This window comes from Bufo bufo, chromosome 6 (genome assembly GCF_905171765.1).
Source record: "Bufo bufo chromosome 6, aBufBuf1.1, whole genome shotgun sequence".
NCBI lineage: Eukaryota > Metazoa > Chordata > Amphibia > Anura > Bufonidae > Bufo > Bufo bufo.
In genome coordinates, this window is record NC_053394.1 from 372686487 (window position 1) to 372709360 (window position 22874).

A 22874-nucleotide genomic window follows, 5' to 3' on the forward strand; every position below is an offset into this window, starting at 1 on the left:
TACGATCGAGCTTGTTCTCCTGTTTAGGAAATTAAAATTGTCCTTCTGCTCCTTTCATCCACATTGTTTGTTCTGTCCCCACCAGGGCCAAAAAAACAGGGGCCTTACCCTATGGTATACATTGAGCTTGAGCATACATAGTTTGGCCATCAGCTATCTCTCCTGACTCCCTATGGCTCCCCCATACAAATACACATTTGGCTCAGCCGAATGTGTATATGTTTTTAATGGGGAGAGAGTAGAAAGCCAATGTCGGACAGCTCTAACGGTGGCTTATCTCCTGGGAGAACAAAAGGATCGGGTGATAATAGTCCCTTCACCAAATCCTTCTCTCCCCTGACATAATTTGTCAGACGGACGGAGTCGGGAGCCTTCCACACACATTAGATGGTTGGCTGAACCCACTGTTCTCTGCGCATTTAGCTGACAATACACTAATGTATAGGGGCCTTTAGGGTACTCTCACCCATGCTGAATGTGCAGTACCCCAGAATAGGGTACATACAAATTTATTGTTATTTAAATGTTATTTCATGTTTTAATATATTGTGTTTCACCTGCATAGTTTTGTATGGATCAGTCAGGGTTAACAGTCCTGACTTTGCCCCTGTAGGAAGCTAGGTAATGGACTTAGGTCTGCCCCTAGCTCAGTCAGTCTAAAGTTAGCTGAGGAAATGAGAGAAGCTACATATGCTCACTCGTCAGAGTAACATGCCTACATCCCAGAGAATCAATATCTCAGAGAGATCCACAGAGTGAAAGTCATCTTTAGAGAGAGAAAAGAAAGAACTAAGAAGGTCCAATATCTGCATGGCCAATAATCCTGTACCCCTCAACCTGGGAATTACAGACAACTTTTCAAAAATCTCATTGCCAGCCTTAGATTCTGTAGAGAGACTTTGAAAAGATAACGAGAAGGAGTACTACAAATCCCATCCTTGCTTATATCCATACATCGCTATTTGGGAAGAACTGCACTGCAAATTGTTTGGAAATGTGTTTGATACCATTGGATGTACTACAACTCCCATTCTGCACTGAAGTAAAGAGACATTTATTTTCTACTACTGGCCTGGTTGCTGACTCCAGCAATGTTTGCCGACCACAGCACCTACATCTCTTGCCTTGCACCTGGACAACACTCATAACACCAAGGGCACCCCAACTATCATAAGGCAGCAGCCCCAATATCTGGGTGTGCCCCGGAGAAACAAAGGGTGCATCCTCCTGTCACTGCCCTGGCCCTAGCAAGTATTAGGGCTCTTTCACACAACCGGTCAAATATGGTCCCCCAGTGATCTGGTACAGATGTTAAAAATCTTGAAACTGGAAAACCCTCTTAAAAGGGGCAGCCAGCCTGATCTATAAGCTTTATCTGAGTGCATTCATAAGGATATTTTCCCCAAATTCATTACAAAAAAAAGTGCAAACGCCCCCATATAACCATGTGTGAATACCCCTTATAATGACACTGGTTCATAAATTTTCAAAAATGTTTCACCATATTTGTGGAATGTATAGTTAAAGTTGGCCCATCTCACACTTTGGGGGAATATTGGGAGGAAATGCCACCAATGTCTGATACTCACCTCTGAGACCCGAACCTATCTCTAGAACAGAGACTACAAAGTCCTATAGAAATAAATGGAAAGTACACGACGCAAGGGCGGTCACCTCTTCATGTAATGTATGTAAGATGGCTACCACATTCTCAGACTATCCTATACAGAGTGGCCTAGTGTAACGGGGCGCCGAAGGCGTACTCGGTCTCCCATCAGCCGCAGACCTGCTGCTTAGCTTCAGGAGCGAGGATCTGTGTTCAGCCTCATTCCCAGGGTGACTTTTGCTAGCTGGGAGGCTCCCTGCTCCTAGGTCTGCCTTGAGCGCCGAGCTGATTACTTGGTGCTCGACTTGTTTGTCTGTCGGTGATCTGACGCTGGCCACGTCACATGACCCTCACTCCCCACTATAAATACAGGCAACCTGCTGGCTACAGGTTGCCTGTGATTTTGGTCCCTAAGGCTGTGTATTATTATTGTTATTTAGCTTACCTTTGCATTTGACCCTTGATCTGCTTCCTGACACCTCTTCTGCCTGCTCCCTGAACCTTGACGCTACCTCTCGGATTTTGACCTCGGCTTGCTTTTGGATTTTGTCTTTGCCTCTTCTCTTGTACTGACGTGACCTCCTGGACTGACTCCGGCTAGTTGACCCTCCTCGCCCTTCGGTTTTTGGTGGTACCTTGCTTGTTTCACCTCTCTGTCCGCTCTAGTGCTACCTCTCATTGGCTGTCCGCTTCCCTGCTGTCTCTATCTCTCTGCTTGCACTTACTCAGGTCAGGGACTGTCGCCCAGTTGCGCCCCGTCACCTAGGACGGGTGGTGCAAGTAGGCAGGGACAGTGGACCGGGTGGCAGATCAGGGGGTGCACGCGACTCTACCCCGTGACACCTAGATTTACTAATCCTAAAGATGGAGTAAACTTAGACAGACTGTCTAGACCTGCACCAGATTTATCACAGGGGCTCAGACGAGACACTTTTCTCTGACTCTAATAGGAGCTATTGGTTGGCTTACTTTGAGACAGAATTTTACACCAGAATTGTCTTAAAGGGGTATTCCCATCACAGACAATGTGCCCCCATTGTCTGATAGGTGAACAACGAGAACGGAGCGGAGAGAGTTGTGGCTGGAGGACACCACCACGCGCTGCTCCCAGGCTGCTCCCATACATGCGCGGCCCCGCTCCCATTAATTTCTATAGGGCCGACGGAAATAGACAAGCAAGCGCTTGGCTATTTTTGCCGGCCCCATAGAAATGAATGGAGGGCGGCTGCTCATGCGCCCTCCACTACTTTCCCCGCTTCGTTCTCCGTATAGGTCCTAGCGATATGCCCCCATTGTCTGTGATGGCAAAAACTCTTTAAGCCCTGCCACATTTACTGCGAAGTCCCAACCCTTTCAGCCTAGCTTCAAACATTGTCAAGCATGTCGAGAAAATGTGTACAGACTAGTGTTGAGTGAAGTTTGGAAAATACGATTCGGCTGCTTTGCCAAATTTCACAAAGAAATTTGCTTTGTGATGAATTACTTCGTCATGAAGCGCATTTCTTTGTAAGTAGCGGGCACAATGATGGGGGGCGGCGAATGCACCTCCCCATGATTGAACCCCTCAGATGCCGCATTCACAATCCGTGTAGTGGACACCGCTGTCTCTGCAGCTCCTCTCTGATGGCTTTAAGACCACAACAGTTTTGTAGAATAACACTTTGGCTTTGCTACAAATATTAAAACTGCAGCAAAAAATTTGAAAAAAATTACCAAGCAATCAGCAACGTACTTTTTACAAAATGCTTCACAACCTATGGATTTCCCAGCCTCTCGTAATGTTGGAGCTTATTTTCTATGGTGAGGGTGCAGCATTAACTATGACTCTACATGGCCTCCACTGCTACGCTTCTTCTGCACTTGTTTTCCTTTTTTTGGTCTGCCTGGTTTTCACATGGAGACCAGATTACATTACAGCTGATAGCAATACTGCATCTTATCTCTACACAACATATGCGAACAGTCCACTTGGGTGAGATCATTAGTGCTGGTGCTTATGTCAGAATGACAGATCTCATAGAGAGCACTGGGATCTCCACATCTTCCACAGGCCGAAGCCATGAGGGTGCATTTGATGTTGTTGACAGCCTGGGCCATCAGTAAGCATTTCGTATTCCTCTATTGTCTTCTGTTGTCTTCCTCTATACTGTCTCTATATTTACGGTAAATGCAGCCCAACAGGAGGAATATCAGACAGTCTAGTGAGGAATATCAGCCCTTCTGGACATAGGAAAGTTCTCTTTAGGAGAAACACAGGAATCTTCCCTTTTCCAATAGAATAGGAAAAGGTGATGTGCACTTTTCGCAAGGTCAAGTCTGGGTGGATAGTCTCTTACATAGGATGTAAGTTCTTACATAGGATGTACGTTCTGCTCTTCCTCCATCTTCTTGTAAGGTTGAGTTTCTGCAACTTTTCTATTTCTTCTTGCTTGCAGCTGGCATTGATGCCAACACAACATTAGCAAACACAATTGTCACAGAGCACGATACAAGTCATGTTTCACATGCAGGTAAGAGACATTTTTATGGTTGGCATAATGGCAAGGTCAAGAACGGGTGGATAGTCTCTTACATAGGATGTAAGTTCTTAGATAGGATGTACGTTCTTCTCTTCCTCCATCTTCTTGTAAGGTTGAGTTTCTGCAACTTTTTTAGCCCAAGGACCCCCACAAAATTCTAAAAAAAAGATACAGAAGAATCCACCAGGAGTGATAAATCGTGAATTGGTCATGGATCTTTTGTGTGATCTTCTACCTGTGTCATATTTCTTCTTCTATATACAAAAGAGGAGATTTATCAAGGAAGTTGCAGCAGTTTTCTGGCAAAAAAAACTATAAAAATTTTTGTGTGCAAGCAACATTTGTACCAAAATTTTCAACTTTTTACAATTTTTTATCGCTGTTGCCACTTTTTGGACAGGTTTGGATTATACGCGCATTGCATTTTAATATTGATGGTCAGTTACAAGCTCTATCACATCTATCAAAATGACCTAGATGGTGGACCCCATTCAAAGTCCAGTGAACCCTGGTTTCTGCCTAGGCTTTGTCTGGTTCTTACTTCTATTTCTTCTTGCTTGCAGCTGGCATTGATGCCAACACAACGTTAGCAAACACAATTGTCACAGAGCACAATACAAGTCATGTTTCACATACAGGTAAGAGACATTTTTATGGTTGGCATAATGGTGGAAATGTAATGTAAGGTCTAACAGATGCTGTAATGTGAATACTGCCACTTATCTGGCTTATAGTGGGACATGGTCAGATATCATTGTCAAGTATCAGAATAATGCCAGTGTGACACCTGAACCTGACACCTGACTCTGACACTTGACCCTGACTATGACCTCTGACACTGACATCTGACCCTGACACCTAAACCTGACTCTGACAACTGACTATGACCTCTGACACTGACATCTGACTCTGAAACCTGACCCTGACACCTGACCCTGACTTTGATATTTTACTCTGTGATATCTGACCATGTCCTAAAATGAACACTGTACACTTATATGTATTGGACAAATCAGTGTTCACCATGATAAATGGGTATGTGCAGGCACTCTTATCAACCACATTTAAAGGGTTTTTCTAGGATTACTATGGTTTTTAACAGATATGCACATGTAATTGCTTCCCTCATGTACATCTTCCCCATGTTTTTTTTTTTTTTCTTGAACTTTTTTTAACCTTGTAAACCAATCTCTTTGGTTTGTTTCCATCCTGTATGTAGCACTTCCTGTTGCTGCATCCAACCAAACCCATGATGCACTTCTTTCTCTGCCACAGGTACAGCACCGCCCAGCTAGTTTATAGCCCCTCCCACCCAGCTAGTCACATAGACTCCTGCATACCTCCCAACTTTTAAAAAACCCAAGGAGAGACGTCACCATAACGGGTTGTGGCAAAGTCTTTTGACGATAGAGCTGTGGTTTAACACCACTCAATGTCTATGAACGCAAGACCGCAGATGCTGGGAGTTGATCATTGTTCCCTGACCTTGGCACTCTGTTACTTCACCCTGCAGGCGCGATGACGTCACAGCATCAAGCCTGCTAGGGAATACACCGGCTGCTGGGAAATTGTTAGCTCCCTGCTTTACCATTGTATTCAACTGTCTCTTGGTCCTCAGGATGCAGAGACAGTTGAGAGCGGGACATGCCACCACCATCCCGGCACCGCGGGACAGCCACTGAAATCTAGGAGTGTTCTGTCGGATCTGGGGATGTTGGGAGGTATAAGTCCCCTATCACTGCCCATTGTGCTGCTTCGACATGCAAACCAGAAAACCCCTTTAAGGGCAGAGGGAATCCTGGCAAACCCTTTAAAGGGAACCTGCCACCAGGATTTGGTGTATAGAGCTGAGGACATGTTTTGCTAGATGGCCGCTAGCACATCCGCAACACCCAGTCCCAATAGCTCTGTGTGCTTTTATTGTGTTAAAAACCCGATTTGATACATATGCAAATTAACCTGATATGTGTCCTGTCGCGGAGATGAGTCCAGTGTGAAGGAGCCCAGCACCGCCCCGAGGAGATTCTGAGGATGCGGGGCAGTGCTGGGCTCCTTCACGCTGGACTCATCTCCGGGACAGGACACATATCAGGTTAATTTGCATATGTATCAAATCGGGTTTTTTACACAATAAAAGCACACAGAGCTATGGGGACTGGGTATTGCGGATGTGCTAGCGGCCATCTAGCAAAACATGTCCTCAGCTCTATACACCAAATCCTGGTGGCAGGTTCCCTTTAGGACTGGCATATGAAACACAGTGTTCTTCTGTTACCCTATAGCTTGTTCATTCATCATCATCATCTTATGCCCCAGACTGACTCCAGGAGAATGTGGATGAATTTACTCCACCCTCTACTTGATCATCATAGAGCAAGCTTACCTAGATAGCCATGGGCCCCATTCAAAGTCCAGTGGACCCTGGTATCTGCCCATGCTTTGTCTGGTCCTTACTTCTATTTTTTGTTGCTTGCAGCTGGCACTAATGCCGACACAACATTACCAAAAAACATCGTCACAGAACACCATACAAGTCATGTTTCACATGCAGGTAAGAGACAGTTTCGCTGCTGGCATAATGGTGAAAATGTAATTAGGAGTCAGAAATGTAAGGTCTAACATACACTGTAATGAGACTACTGCCACTTATCTAACTGTCAGTAGATGAGACTGTGTGCACCCCTATTATACATAGTAACATAGTTTATAAAGCTGAATAAAGACATTTCCATCCAGTTCGGCCTGTTATCCTGCAAGTTGATCCAGAGAAAGGCAAAAAAAAAACCTGTGAGGTAAAAGCCAATTTTCCCCATTTTAGGGGGAAAAAATTACTTCTTTACTCCAATCAGGCAACAGAATAAGGGCGTGATCCGTGATGCGGCATGCACACGGCCGATGCCCGTGTATTGCAGACCCGCCGTATGCGGGCCGCAATATGGCCACGGAGGGCACACGGTCATGTGCATTAGCCCTAACTCCCTGGATGAGCAATCCATCTCTAGTAACTATAACCTGTAATATTATTACACTCCAGAAATACATCCAGGCCCCTCTTGAACTCTTTTAGTGAATTCACCATCACCACCTCCTCAGGCAGAGAGTTCCATAGTCTCACTGCTCTTTTCTTTTGTAAAGAATCCTCTTCTATGTTTGTGTACAAACCTTCTTTCCTCCAGACGCAGAGGATGTCCCCTCGTCACAGTCACAGTCCTGGGGATAAATAGATGATGGGAGAGATCTCTGTACTGACCCCTGATATATTTATACATAGTAATTAGATCTCCCCTCAGTCATCTTTTTTCTAAAGTGAATAACCCTAATTTTGATAATCTTTCAGGGTACTGTAGTTGCCCCATTCCAGTTATTACTTTAGTTGCCCTCCTCTGGACCCTCTCCAGCTCTGCTATGGCTTCCTTGTTCACAGGAGCCCAGAACTGTACACAGTACTCCATGTGTGGTCTGACTAGTGATTTGTAAAGTGGTAGGACTATGTTCTCATCACGGGCATCTATGCCCCTTCTGATGCAACCCATTATCTTATTGGTCTTGGCAGCAGCTGCCTGACTCTGGTTTTTACTGCTTAGTTTGCTGTTCACTAAAATCCCTAAGTCCTTTTCCATGTCAGTGTTACCGAGTGTTTTACCATTTAGTATGTACGGGTGACTTGCATTATTCCTTCCCATGTGAATAACCTTACATTTGTCAGTGTAAAAAACCTCATCTGCCACTTCTCTGCCCAAGCCTCCAATCTATCCAGATCCCTCTGTAGTAGTATACTGTCCTCTTCAGTAATAATTACTTTACACAGTTTAGTGGCATCTGCAAAAAATTATATTTTTCTATGCAAGCCTTCTACAAGATCATTAATAAATATATTGAAGAGAATAGGGCCCAATACTGACCCCTGAGGTACTCCACTAGTGACAGTGACCCAATCTGAGTGTGTACCATTAATAACCACCCTCTGTTTTCTATCATTGAGCCAGTTACTTACCCACATACAGGCGTTTTCTCCCAGTCCGAGCATTCTCATTTTATATATTAACCTTTTATCTGGTACAGTGTCAAATGCTTTGGAGAAGTCCAGATATACGACATCCATTGATTCGCCGCTGTCAAGTCTAGAACTTACCTCCTTATAGAAACTGATTAAATTAGTTTGGCATGACCGATCCCTCATGAAGCCATGCTGATACAGATATTAAATTTACCGGCCTATTGTTTCCAGGCTCAGTTTTTGGACCCTTTTTGAATATTGGCACCAGATTTGCTAAGCGCCAATCCTGTGGGACATTCCTTGTCAGTATAGAGTCCTTAAATATCAGAAATAAGGTTCTGGCTATGACATTACTAAATTCTCTTAGGATACAGGGGTGTATTCTATCTGGTCCCGGCCATTTGTCTATTTTAATCTTTTTAAGACACCGCTGTACTTCTTTCTGGGTCAGAGAGGGCACTTTTAATAGAGAATTTACTTTTACATTCTGCATTTCATCTGACAGTTTATTTTCCTCAGTGAATATAGGTTACTAGTGTTGGGTGAGCATGCTTGGCCGAACACTAGTTCGGCTTGAGCATCGGGATGCTTGGCACATCACAGTGTTCAGCCGAATACCGCGTGTGCTCGAGCGCAATGCTTGAGTCTCCTCCCTGCACATTTGTTGGCTGCTGGCATTACAGTGATTGGCTGGCCGGAACGTGTCATCGGGTGCTATATAGCCGGAGAGCAGAAGGGAGAGATAGTGTAGGGATTGAAATAGCAATATTTTTGTTTTTATACTTGTTATAGACCCAAATGTCCTTTTAAGGACTATTGTTTGCGGCAGCAATATCTATTTTTAGTGCAACCTGCACTAAATTGCTAAAACTTGTTAGAGACCCAAAAGTCCTTTTAAGGACTATAGTTGTATCTGGCAGCAATATATATTTTAAGTGCAACATGCAGTAAATAGCTTGCAATTGTTTGGCCGCTGCAGACAGCGACATTATCTGCACTACATCTCCTGTCTAACGTGTGCGCAGCCTAAAAATATCTGTGACATCCAGTGTACTTTTCCGTAGATAGAGTCTGTTGCGGACAGTTACATTACCTGCATTACATCTCCTGTATAACGTTTGCGTATCCGAAATATCAGTGACATTCAGTCTATTTTTTTTGCTGCTGGTGGCAGCGATATTACCTGCGCTACATCTCCTGTATAACGTTTGCCCATCCTAAGTATCAGTGACATTAATTCAGTGTAATTTTTTTTATTAGCCGGTTGTGACAGCGACATTACTTGCGCTATACCTCCTGTTTAACGTTTGGGCATCCTAAATATCAGTGACTTTCATTCAGTGTAATTTTTTATTAGGCGGTGGTGACAGTGACATTACTTGCGCTATACCTCCTGTTTAACGTGTAAGGGACGTGGAAGTGGCCGTGCTGCTGATGGTGCACGCAGAGGCCGTGGCCCTGTGCGCGGTAAAACTGTACCTGCTTCCAGAGCACAAGAACCACACTCATCTACGATACCTAGCTTCATGTCCCAGTTTACAGGCGGCACAGGACACCACTCTTGAAGTCAGACTAGTGCAACTAGCTGGTCGGTTGGATTGCAGCAGATAATGCTTTCAGTCGGTTAAGCACCACCCTGTCTTCCACAAAGTCCAGTTTCAGTAGCCAAGAGTCTGGTCAACAGAATCCTCACCCTGATACTCCTTCCACCCACCATGGAGAGTCTTGGCAAACAAGTAATCCCACACTCGGATATTCCGAGGAGCTCTTTTCATCGCCATTCCTTAATTTGGTCCTCTCGACAAGCCCGCTTGAAGAGGGACATGAGGAGATCTTGTGCCCTGATTCCCAAACTATGGAGAATCCAGTCAGAAGAAGATGACGGTAGTGAACGGCAATTAGTGTTTCATGAGGTGGATGATGATGATGAGACACAGTTGCCAATAAGTCAACCACAATCAGTGTCTCAAGAGGTTCATGATGAGGTTGAGACACAGTTGTCAATAACTGAGGTTGTTGTTAGGTCAAAAAGTCAGGAGGATGACCAGAGTGAGGAAGTGGAAGAGGAGGTGCTGGACGATGAAGTCACTGACCCAACCTGGGAAGGTGGCAAGCCGAGCGAGGGCAGCAGTACAGAGGGGGAGGGATCTGCAGCACCGCAACAGGCTGGAAGAGGCAGTGGGGTGGGAAAAGGGAGAAGGTGGGCCACACCAAACAGGCCCGCAACTGTTCCCCGGAGCTCCCCCTTGCGGAAAATTTCCCTAGCCAAGGGGTAGGTGTTCTGCCGTCTGGCGCTTTTTTGAGGAAAGTCGGACGATAAAAGAATTGGCATTTGCAACCTGTGCCGTACCAAAATGAGCAGGGGCGTGAACACTAGCAACCTCACCACCACCAGAATGATCCGCCACATGGCATCAAAGCACCCTAATAGGTGGGCCGAACGCCTGGGTCCACAACCAGTGTCTGCGGGTCACACCACTAGCTCCTTTTCCCCTGTGTTACGTGCTGGCCAAACCCCTGTCCAAGACGCAGGCCCGGATGCCTTCCGCCATGCACCTGGACCTTTGCAAGCACCATCAGCTAGCACATACACTTCTGTGTCCCAGCGCAGCGTACAGATGTCTATATCCCAGGCCTTTGAACAAAAGCGCAAATACCCAGCCACCCACCCACAGTCCATAGCACTAAATGCGCACCCTTCCAAATTGCTGGCCCTGGAAATGTTGCCATTTAGGCTTGTGGACACTGAGGCTTTCCGCAGCCTGATGTCGACGGCTGTCCTGCGGTACTCTGTCCCCAGCCACCAATATTTTTCACGGTGTGCAGTCCGAGCCTTACACCAGCATGTGTCCCGTAACATCACCCGTGCCCTGACCAGTTATTGCGAAGGTCCACTTAACGACTGAAACATGGACAAGTGTTTTTGGCCAGGGATGCTACATTTCCCTGATGGCACACTGGGTGAACGTTGTGGAGGCCGGGAGCGAGTCGTACCCTGGGATGGCACAGGTGCTACCGACGGGCCCTACTTCCATCAGGTTTTCCGCCGCCACCTACGTTAGTGGCTGCAACCCCCCTTCTTCTCCTCCGCCTCCTCCTCCACTTCCTTTTCTGAATTCTCATCTTGCAGCACCAGTCAGCCATCAGTCAGTAGCTGGAAGCAGTGTAGCACTGCAGTGGGGAAGCGGCAACAGGCCGTGTTAAACGTATTTGCTTAGGTGACAAACAGCACATGTCTGACCTCTGTGAGGTTTTATGCAACTTTGAGGAATCAACACAGATGGTGAGTGGCGAGTTTTAGGACACCCCGCCAGCACCATCAACCTGATGCACGGCCTAGTGTCACAAGGAGGGAAAAATTTTAGAAGATGGTGAAGGAGTACATATCAGACCTCAGTGTTCCCTCTGTGCCTTACAACTATTGGGTGTCCAAGCTGTACACGTGGCACGAACTAGCGCTCTACGCCTTGGAGGTGCTGGCCTACCCTGCCACCAGCGTTTTGTCAGAGCGGGTATTAAGTACTGCTGAGGGCATAATAACTGATAAGCTCATCTGCCTGCCAACTGAAAATGCTGACAGGTTGACTCTTATCAAAATGAACAAGGCCTGGATTGCCCCTGACTTCTCTACTCCACCAGAGGAAAGCGGCTGAATGTGGCTTTTATGGTGTATTTGAATACACTGTATTCCCATGCCCCCCTTCTTCCACCACTAAAAAGGGTATATGGTTCAATCTCCCATTTCTCATCATCCTCCTCCATCATATCAACATGCTTATTAGGCTGTCCTCGCTCCTAATGTATTAGATGGTCAGCTCGGCAGCAGGCCCTCGCCCACAATTTTTTTTAAATGGTCAGCTCGGCAGCAGGCCCTTGCCCACTAAATTCTTTAGATGGTTAGCTCGGCAGCAGGCCCTTGCCCATAACATTTTTTAGATTAAAGACCCGCTTTATTTTAGCTTACAAAGAAATGCACTTTGTGACGAAATTAATTGTCACGAAGTGAATTTTTTTGTAAAATTCAGCGGATCAGCCAAATCGAACTTTTCAGAAATTCACTTATCTCTAGTGAAGGGTAAAGTCTTTGATATTATTGTACAGCGTATTTCGTTCTAAAATAATCTTACAGTACTCATGTGCACACGTGCCAATTCATGCTAGGTCGTGCGAACTTGTATAAAAATGCCTAGTCATTTTCTGCTTCTACTTTTAGTTTTCAGATGTCTTATCATGACCTATGATCAGACCTTGGACGTCACTGTAGGATATTAAGAAAATATAACTGTAACAAATAAAAAATCGCCATCAATATCTCTATGAAAAATGCTGGAAATTCATGGAGTTTGCTTTATAAGTGTTAAAACAATGTTGGTGCATCTCAGATCCTAAACTGTGCCTTTATCTGAGCTGGCATAGATTTCCTGATGTACAATATGATGAATATGCCGGGCCCCCATTGCCTGGCCCCCTCCTGTCCCCATTAAAAAAAAATATATTGCTGTGTGCGGTGCACAAGGAGGAAAAGTCTCCGTTTTTGCCATTTTCCCTTCCAAAAGTTGGAAACAATTGACACTGCCACTTTTTAAAAACAAAAATGGGTTAACAGCCCATTATTATTATTATTTGTAACGGAACGCCTAGCACCCCGACCGGGTACCTCCGTCGATAGATGCTCCTAGTGCTTCCAGAGGACTCCAAGCACTCCACTCGCCCACAAAATTTTTCAGATGGTCAGCTCGGCAGCAGGCCCTCGGCCACAACATTTTTAACATGGTCAGCTCGGCAGCGGGCCCTCGCCCACAACATTTTTTAGATGGTCAGCTCGGCAGCAGGCCCTCATCAAAATTCTTTAGATGGTCAGCTCGGCAGCAGGCGTTCGGCCCCCACAAACATTTTTTGATGGTCACCTCGGCAGCAGGCCCTCGCCCACAAAATCCTTTAATTGGTCAGCTCGGCAGCAGGCCCTTGCCCACAAAATATTTCAGATGGTCAGCTCGGCAGCAGGCCCTCGCCCGCAAAATTTTTTACATGGTCAGCTCGTCAGCGGGCCCTTGCCTACAAAATTTTTTAGATGGTCAGATCAGCAGCAGGCCCTCGCCCCTAATGTTTTAGAGGGTCACCAGCAGGCCCTTGCTCCTAATGTTTTTGAGGGTCACCAGCAGGCCATCAATCATAATTTTTCAAGGTTGTGTATGATGCCCTTCTTTATGTGCAATAAAGGGTGTATTGGACTGCCGGATTCTTATAATGTTTGGCAGCCCTTTCACTTAGTGCATAGGCTTTATAAGTGTAGGAGTCCCACTACCTGAACAATTGTACCACAATGTGAATGAGGCCCTCCTTTATGTGATATACAGGTTGTATCGGAGTGCCTATTTCTTGTAATTTTTAGCAGCACGTGCACTTTATATACAAGTAAATATACAGGAAAGAATGTTTCCTAACAATTTTTCCTCTAAAATCGATTTTATCTTCGGTTTTGTGCGTACTACTCAGACAACATCGTTCCCAGAAGCGACCTGGGAGTCCAAGATGCATACAGACATCCTCCCCATACTGTTCCTGAACCATTTCAGTGGTGTTTCCATCAATTTCTGACCTTTTCCTATGAACCAGACACCATCCCCTCTTCAGAGCAGGGGGTGCCTGGTTTAATGCTCAGGTTCTCCCATTGACTTCCATTGTGCTCGGTAGAGCACCCGAGCATCCCAAAGTGTTCTACTTGAGCACCCAAGCACTTTGGTGCTAGACCAATAGTACATGTTACCATTATATTGTCATATCCAAAATGGCACTGGAAAAAAAGCCTAAAAAGTGGCCCCATGTTGTAGGCAGGTCATTATTGACAGAAGCAGGGGCAACACAAGTAGGTGGTGCCAACAAATGTAGGTGGGGAAGCAATACCATAGTGCAACACAAAATACAGTCCCAGCAAAACCAAATAGCACAGTGTAGCACAAAATACTGCCACCCCTGCCGCAGTATTTACCTGTATCACCATCCTGAGGATGGTAGCACAGTTGAATTCAGGAGGGCACCTGGGTGTCTGCCAGGTGCATAAGTACCTGATGCTCCGAGCATTAATTATTGCTGAGACCATCAGATCATTATGTACCCGGTCGGCAGCCATGAGTAGGGTTCGGATGGTTCTCTGGGTATGCTAGCTGTATGCTAATTACTACTATCTTCGCACAAGGGAGGAGACATCAGCTTCTGTCCCTGGGCGTTCCTTCTCCCTAGCTGTGATGTTCTGCGCTGCTATTGGACAGCACCGCCCAGCTATTTTATAGCCCCTCCCACCCAGCTAGTCACATAGACTCCATACCTCCCAACTTTTACAAAACCCAAGGCGAGACGTCACCAGCTGCACGCATAACGTGTTTGGCCAAAAAAAAATTGACAATAAGTCACAGCTCTAACTCCACCCAATGTCTATGTATACATGCCCCTATCCTGCCCAGTTCCCTTAGTGCCCCCACAGTAGATATGCCCCCCTTAGTACCCCAATTCAGAAGGATTGCCCTCTTAGTGCCCCCACACAATAGAAATGCCCTCTGACTGCCCCCAAAAAGTATATACACTTAGTGTACCTTAGTGCCTCCACACACAGTAGTTATTCCCCTTTAGTGCCCCTTAGTAGTGCTGGCCCCTGTATTCTCAATAAAATAAGAAAAATAACACCTAGCCACGCTCCCCAGCGAATGTAGCTCATCCTGCTCTCCCCTGCAGCAGGCCTAATGAAGTGACATCATCGTGCCTGCTGTGCTGAGTGCAAGACCGCAGATGCCGGGAGTCGGTCATTGTTCCCTGACCTTGGCGCTCTGCTATTCCACCCTCCAGGCGCGATGACGTCACCGCACCAACCCTGCTGGGGACACATCGGCTGCCAGTTGAATGGTGGAGCAGGGAGCTGTTGTCTCCCTGCTTCACCATTCTGTTTAACTGCCTTTGTGTCCTCAGGATGCAGAGACAGTTGAGAGTGGGACATGCCACCACCATTCCGGCACTGCAGGACAGCCAATGAAATCTAGGAGTGTTCTGCCGGATCTGGGGGTGTTGGGAGGTATGAGTCCCTTATCACTGACAATTTTGCTGCTTCAACATGCCCAAGGAAATAACATCACAGGAAATAAGAAAGAGCAGCATGGACATGGTCATGTGACCACAGCCTAGAACAGATGATAGGAGCAATAAAGGTAAAAGAAATGCATTACATATTATTTTAAAGGATGTTGATGCAAACCAGAAAACCCCTTTAAGGGTAGAGGGAAGCCACATAGATAATCTGAATAACTAGGTAAAGATGGAGTAGAATATTACCATGACAGGACAACTTAAGATTTATGGTGAAGGGTAGAGATGGGCGAATCGAATCCCACGAAGTGGAATTCGATCCGAATTTCAGGATAAATTTGATTTGCCTCGAAGCCGAATTTCCCCATGCTTCGTGTCAGCGAATCGATTTAACAAAAAAATTCAAACTTACCTCCTCCATCTTGATTGAAGATCTCGGCCGAAATCCTGTGCGTTGTGATGTACCACGCCGGCTGGCTTGATGATGTAATCTTGCACCGCACGAGATTTCGCTCCAGATCTTCAAGCAAGATGGCGGCAACTGGCCCGTTGCCTGGAAATGGCGGCGGTAAGTTTGCTAAAAAAAATTTCAGAGCTGAACCCGGACATACCCAGAATTTCACCCAGGCAGCCCCTCTGATGTTAGCATCAGAGCATCTCATGCTCCGATGCGCTCCCTTGCTCTGCGCTAGATCGTGCAGGGCACGGGCTCTTTTGTTTACAATAACACACTGCCGGGCAGAAGCTTCGCTGCTCCCTGTCATTGCGCCTGCTGCTTACAAAGAAATAGATAAAAAGAAAGAGACAGGAGGCAGTGCCTCGTGTGTAAAACCGTATGCTATTATAGAAAGAACAATGCACTGATTGCGCTTACCGTATCGGGTTGTGATGAGTCACAACTCCTATGGATCACTTGTGCTGGTAAATCCCCGTCCAGCTTGCGGGGATGACTGCTGCCCAGGTTCTTACCCGTGGCCGTAGAGTACGGTGTCCAGGGTATAAGGAATTGTAGATAGAGGTAAAAAATGAACCTTATATAAAGCGGCGCTGCTGCAGAAGACAGGACTCAAGTAGGTAAAATAAAGCGGGTCTTTATTTGTATAAGTCTACACGTTTCTGGGGCGGACTGCCCCCTCCTGATGAAGGGGGCAGTCCGCCCCAGAAACGCGTAGACTTATACAAATAAAGACCCGCTTTATTTTAGCTTACAAAGAAATGCACTTTGTGACGAAATTAATTGTCACGAAGTGAATTTTTTTGTAAAATTCAGCGGATCAGCCAAATCGAACTTTTCAGAAATTCACTTATCTCTAGTGAAGGGTAAAGTCTTTGATATTATTGTACAGCGTATTTCATTCTAAAATAATCTTACAGTACTCATGTGCACACGTGCCAATTCATCCTAGGTCGTGCGAACTTGTATAAAAATGCCTAGTCATTTTCTGCTTCTACTTTTAGTTTTCAGATGTCTTATCATGACCTATGATCAGACCTTGGACGTCACTGTAGGATATTAAGAAAATATAACTGTAACAAATAAAAAATCGCCATCAATATCTCTATGAAAAATGCTGGAAATTCATGGAGTTTGCTTTATAAGTGTTAAAACAATGTTGGTGCATCTCAGATCCTAAACTGTGCCTTTATCTGAGCTGGCATAGATTTCCTGATGTACAATATGATGAATATGCCGGGCCCCCATTGCCTGGCCCCCTCCTGTCCCCATTAAAAAAAAATATATTGCTGTGTGCGGTGCACAAGGAGGAAAAGTCTCCGTTTTTGCCATTTTCCCTTCCAAAAGTTGGAAACAATTGACACTGCCACTTTTTAAAAACAAAAATGGGTTAACAGCCCATTATTATTATTATTTGTAACGGAACGCCTAGCACCCCGACCGGGTACCTCCGTCGATAGATGCTCCTAGTGCTTCCAGAGGACTCCAAGCACTCCACTCGACACCGTCAGCACTGCAGACCCCACGAACCGCCGAAGCTTGGTGGAGGTCTCGCCGTCTCCTACCCACCCTGTACCTACGACAAGGCTCCAGGCTCCAGTGGGTGAACCTCTCCTAAATCCAGAGACAGGAACCAGGAGCAAGCTCTTACAAGAGCTTATACTCAGGGGAGTATTATGATATAGCAATCCCCAAGAGTGTAGTTATCCCATGAGCCAAACATGAGCCAAGACTTCATGAACGTATAAAACAGGAACTCCCTTTATTTTAACACACAAGCATTTTATACACATCTCCCAACAATGTTACCACCCACAGGGTTTTGTAAAAACAGCCAATCACATGTACCTACAGTATTCAACCTTCCCAGCAATTGTACACAAAATCCCCTTCCCTCTATCTGTAACGCAATAAACAAAATACAATGAGCATTTGTCTGAGACGCAATAAACTAACACAATGAACATTGTCTGAGACGCAATCCACAAAATACCATTACCAAACGTAATGGACTAACTTGAACCCTGGTCTAATTCGTGGGGGTGAGAGTTCAAGTTAGTCCAAGTCCTTTGTGAACAAATGAGGCCTTGCTGATGAGAGGGCCCATAATCCTGGGGCAAGAGGCCAGCAGCCAGGCCCCTCCAAAACCCAGTGGCGAGGTTGGTTTCGCCACATTATTATTTATTATTAAAGCGCCATTCATTCCATAGCGCTGTACATGTGATAAGGGGTGCACATACATAATACAGACAATTGCACTAATTATAAACAAGATGAGTTACAAACTGGTACAGAAGGAGAGAGGGCCCTGCCCGTGAGGGCTTACAATCTACATGGTATGGGAGAAGGACACAGTAGGTGCGGGTTAAGTTGGTCATGGCGGTATAGAGGCAGCAGGTTCACTGGTTGTAGGCTTGTCTGAAGAGGTGGGTTTTCAGGTTTCTTTTGAAGGATTCCACTGTAGGTGAGAGTCTTATATGTTGGGGTAGCGAGTTCCAGAGTATGGGGGATGCACGAGAGAAATCTTGGAGTCGATTGTGGGAAGAGGCGATAAGAGGAGAGGAGAGAAGGAGGTCTTGTGAGGATCAGAGAATGCGTGTGGTGGTGTATCGGGAAAGTAGCTCAGAGATGTAGGGAGGCGACAGGTTATGGACGGCCTTGTATGTAATTGTTAGTACTTTGAAGTGAATTCGTTGGGCAATGGGGAGCCAGTGAAGGGATTGGCAGAGGGGAGAGGCAGAGGAGTAATAGGATGAGAGGTGGATTAGTCGGGCAGCAGAGTTGAGGATAGATTGGAGGGGTGCGAGAGTGCTAGATGGAAGGCCACAGAGGAGAATGTTGCAGTAGTCTAGGCGGGAGATGATGAGGGCATGTACAAGCATTTTCGCAGATTCAAAGTTAAGGAAAGCACGGATGCGGGAGATGTTTTTGAGTTGGAGGCCGCAGGTGGTGGAAAGGGCTTGGATGTGCGGTCGGAAGGAAAGGGCAGAATCCAAGGTCACGCCAAGGCAGCGGGCTTTGTTGACCGGGGAGAGTGTGCAGCCATTGATCATGGTAGATAGGTCTGTTTGGGGGTGTTGAACAAGATGGGGGAAAGATTATGAATTCTGTCTTATCCATGTTAAGTTTTAGAAAGCGAGAGGCGAAGAAGGATGATATAGAACAGTGGTAGCGAACCTATGGCACTGGTGCCAGAGGTGGCACTCAGAGCCCTCTCTGTGGGCACCCACGCCCTGGAAAAAGTCGAAGGTGTACCAATATGCCTTAGACTTTTCCTGCCATTCATCATCGCAGGGCGCACTATGTACAGCACAGGCAGCTCATTGAATGTAGGCAGGCTATTATAGCTAAATTATAAAGTACATGGAAGATATACTATATTGGACTGTAGTATTCAGGTTAAATTGCTGTGTTGGCACTTTGCGGTAATTATGTTGGTTTTGGGTTACAGTTTGGGCACTCAGTCTATAAAAGGTTCACCATCACTGATATAGAAGATAGACATTGTGGGATTCTTGATAGTAAGGTGGTGATGTCTGGACCAGAGAGGTAGATTTGTGTGTCATCAGCATAGGAGGGATACTGAAAGCCATGGGACTCTATGAGCTGTCCCAGGCCAAAAGTGTAGATAAAGAAGAGCAGGGGTCCTAGGACAGAGCCTTGCGGGACACCAACAGAGAGGGAATGAGACGAGGAGGTGGTGCGGGAGTGGGAGACGCTAAAAGTCCGGTCTGTGAGGTATGATGTGATCCAGGAGAGGGCCAGGTCAGTGATGCCAAAAGATGAGAGAGTTTGCAACAGAAGGGAGTGGTCAACAGTGTCGAAGGCAGAGGACAGGTCAAGGAGAAGGAGGACAGAGTATTGTTTCTTGGTTTTGGCTGTCAGTAGGTCATTGGTGACTTTGGTAAGGGCAGTCTCGGTCGAGTGGTGGGGTCGGAAGCCAGATTGTAGGCGGTCAAAGAGGGAGCAGGAGAAGAGGTGGGAGGACAGTTCTGAATGGGCATGTTGTTCAAGTAGCTTTGAGGCATACGGAAGAAGTGATATGGGGCGATAACTGGACAAGGAAGATGGGTCAAGTGAAGGCTTTTTGAGGATGGGTGTAATGGTAGCATGTTTTAAAGCAGAGGGGAAGACACCAGAGTTTAGTGATAGGTTGAAGAGATGAGTTAGGGCTGGGATAAACACTGTGGTGAGGTTAGGGATGAGGTGGGATGGGATTGGGTCAAGTGCACAGGTGGTCAGATGAGATTTGTAGAGTAGAGTGGAGAGTTTTTCTTCTGTAATGGTGGAGAAGCGGGTTTTGGGAGAAGAGGACTGAGCAGTTGTGTAGAGGGTCTGTGGGGACTGTGTAGTAAAGCTTTCTCTGATGTTGACTATCTTTTGTCTGAAATATTTGGCAGCTGAGAAATATTTTGTCTGAAAGTCCTCAGCTGAGAAGAGAGGAGAGGGTGGGGGCGCTGGGGCACGGAGAAGGGAGTTAAAAGTGCTAAAAAGTTGTTTAGGGCTGTGTGACAGGGAAGATATGAGAGATGAGAAGTAGGCCTTTTTTACATCAGCGAGTGAGGATTTGAATATGAGGAGGGATTGTTTGAATGCGGTGAAATTATCTTTAGAATGGGATTTCTTCCATCGCCGCTCAGCAGCCCTGGAAGCTTGTATGAGTTTTTTGGTCAGGTTGGTGTGCCAGGGTTGTCTGTTGATTTTTCGGGTTTTGTTGCGTGTGAAGGGGGCAACAGTGTCCAGAGCTGTACTTATTGTGGTGTTATATAGGGTGGTAGCAGCTTCTGGGTCTTGGAGGGAACAGATGGTAGAGAGTGGGAGAAGAGAGTCAGAAAGCAGGCGAAAGTCGAGATGTTTGAGGTTCCTGCGGGGGGTGCTAGTGTGTGGACTGGGGGAGCTGCAGAAGAGACCAGTGAAGAGAAGGTGAGAAGGTTGTGGTCGGATAGGGGGAGAGGCGAATTAGAAAGGTTAGATAGGGAGCACAGGCGGGTAAAGATCAGATCCAGAGTGTGACCATCTCTGTGGGTGGGAGCTAAAGACCACTGTGATAGGCCGAAGGAGGAAGAGAGTGACAGGAGTTTAGAGGCGGCCAAGTGGCATGTGTCAATAGGGATGTTGAAGTCACCCATGATGATAGTGGGGATGTCGGCAGAAAGAAAGTGTAGTAGCCAGGTGTTAAAGTGGTCAAAAAAGATGGTGTAAGCCCATGATACGTCAGACAAAAGGAGGACATTTATGAAACCTCTGTACGGCAGAAAGTTGGTATCAAAAAGTTTGCCGGATGCTATACTTACGGAAAATTTAGCAACTTTTTGAAGCTTTAGAGCACCGCTTGCTTATTTTCAAACAGTGGGTGAAGCGGCACAAGGAGTGGAATGTGCAAGGGCGGCCATAATTGGCTCTTCACAAGTATTATAATCTTTGCTAGGAAACTGGGGTAAATTATACCAGAAAACAACGCGGCAGTTACAAGCTCCATCCCCTATACAAGCTATGTAGAAGCTATGTGGTTCCTACGTAGACTTCCGGTGTCAGAGCAACTCTGAAACAGATGTTCAACGAGGGTGTGGTTTGTCGGACCCCGCCAGAGGAAAGGCCATCAATATAAAAATACTGGCAACCCCTTTAAGACTAGCGTATGAAACACAGTGGTCTTCTCTTACCCTATAGCTTGTTCATTCATCATCTTATGCCCCAGACTGACTCCAGGAGAATGTGGATGAATTTACTCCACCCTCTACTTGATCATCATAGAGCAAGCTTACCTATATAGCCATGGGCCCCATTCAAAGTCCAGTGGACCCTGGTATCTGCCCAGGCTTTGTCTGGTCCTTACTTCTATTTTTTGTTGCTTGCAGCTGGCACTAATGCCGACACAACATTACCAAAAACCATTGTCACAGAACACCATACAAGTCATGTTTCACATGCAGGTAAGAGACAGTTTCGCTGCTGGCATAATGGTGAAAATGTAATTAGGAGTCAGAAATGTAAGGTCTAACAGACACTGTAATGAGACTACTGCCACTTATCTGGCTGTCAATAGATGAGCATTCTTACCTAGATGGCAATGGGCGCCATTTAAAGTCCAGTAGCCCCTGGTATCTGCCCAGGCTTTGCCTGGTCATTATGTCTGTTTCTTCTTGCCTTGCAGATGGCATTGATGCCGACACAGCATTTACAAAAACCATCGGCACAGAACACCATACAAGTCATGTTATAGAAGCAGGTAAGAGACATTTTCATGGCTGGCATGATGGTGAAAATGTAATTAGGAGTCAGAAATGTATGTTCTAACAGACATTGTATTGTGACTACTGCCACTTATCTGGCTGTTTCTGCAGAGTTTTTGCATGGTTCAGTGCATGTGTGTAACATGTTTCTCCAGCTCGCCACAGGTTGATGCATCTGGCAAGCAGCTTTCATTAGTTTATTGTGTATGATATGGCTGTTCATGTCCTGGTTGTAAAGGTTCTGGTGGCTCTCTGAAAATAGGTATAATTCGCCCTGTGCACGCTGGGCACCATTATCAGTTGTGGGTGACACAGTAGTTCGGACCAGTAGAGCATGAGAAGACATAGGTAGGTATTTTTCACTGGTCAATAAGGATATACATGTAGGTAATGGACGGAATGGCTCGGCTGCTGATCTGAGAGATCTATTATGATTGGCCGCAGGAGTGAGGGTTGCAATTTACTGTGGGCGCAGTCAGTTCTAGTTACAGCATTAGTTGGAACAATTCACTTATTGTGGTACTATAGTATTCCAGATGGTAGGAGGCCACCATGTGTGCTCATAATATTCTCCCTGTTTAAAAGGAAAAGAGACTAATCTTCCTATGGGAGGCCATAAGGAAACATCAGAGTCTCATGGTAAGTGTTATCAATTGTTTTACTCTCATTATATTCATGTCCACTGCGATTTTGTTACTCGTATGTCCGAGATGTGAAATTTTGGAAAGATGCCAATACTAATGCAGCCTCATCGATGGGGATTATTACATGAATTTATGATACTATCAAAATGTGTGTAGACAAAAGTGTAGTACAGGTTAAACCCAGGAACATGGCCTAAGAGATCCTGGCATTCGGAGGAACTCTAACTTTTGCTGCAGGATATTCCAAGCTGGAGGCTCCAACCAAGAGCAGTGTTCCTGGCATGTCAGAACCTGGCGCCAGCAATATGACCCATAGTCAGAGGTGATAAGAAATAGTTGTAGAGCAG

The 22874-nt window shown here is 45.9% G+C and overlaps 1 protein-coding gene across 11 annotated transcripts in view; it reads left to right on the forward strand.

Moving 5' to 3' along the window:
• Positions 1–3542: 3542 nt before the first annotated feature.
• Positions 3543–22874, forward strand: part of LOC121005905 — a 47171-nt gene continuing 27839 nt past the window's right edge. For 2 of the 11 annotated variants that reach the window (XM_040438730.1, XM_040438733.1), the window contains exons 1-7: positions 3545–3705; positions 4042–4116; positions 4689–4763; positions 6602–6676; positions 21509–21583; positions 21805–21879; positions 22469–22522. In XM_040438730.1, the coding sequence (XP_040294664.1) occupies positions 3666–3705; positions 4042–4116; positions 4689–4763; positions 6602–6676; positions 21509–21583; positions 21805–21879; positions 22469–22522 (469 nt within the window). In that variant the 5' untranslated portion in view covers positions 3545–3665. Of the gene's footprint in view, positions 3706–4041; positions 4117–4688; positions 4764–6601; positions 6677–21508; positions 21584–21804; positions 21880–22468; positions 22523–22764; positions 22850–22874 lie in introns of all 11 variants that reach the window. The other 9 variants (XR_005779977.1, XM_040438727.1, XM_040438732.1 and 6 more) reach the window with 8 other exon arrangements.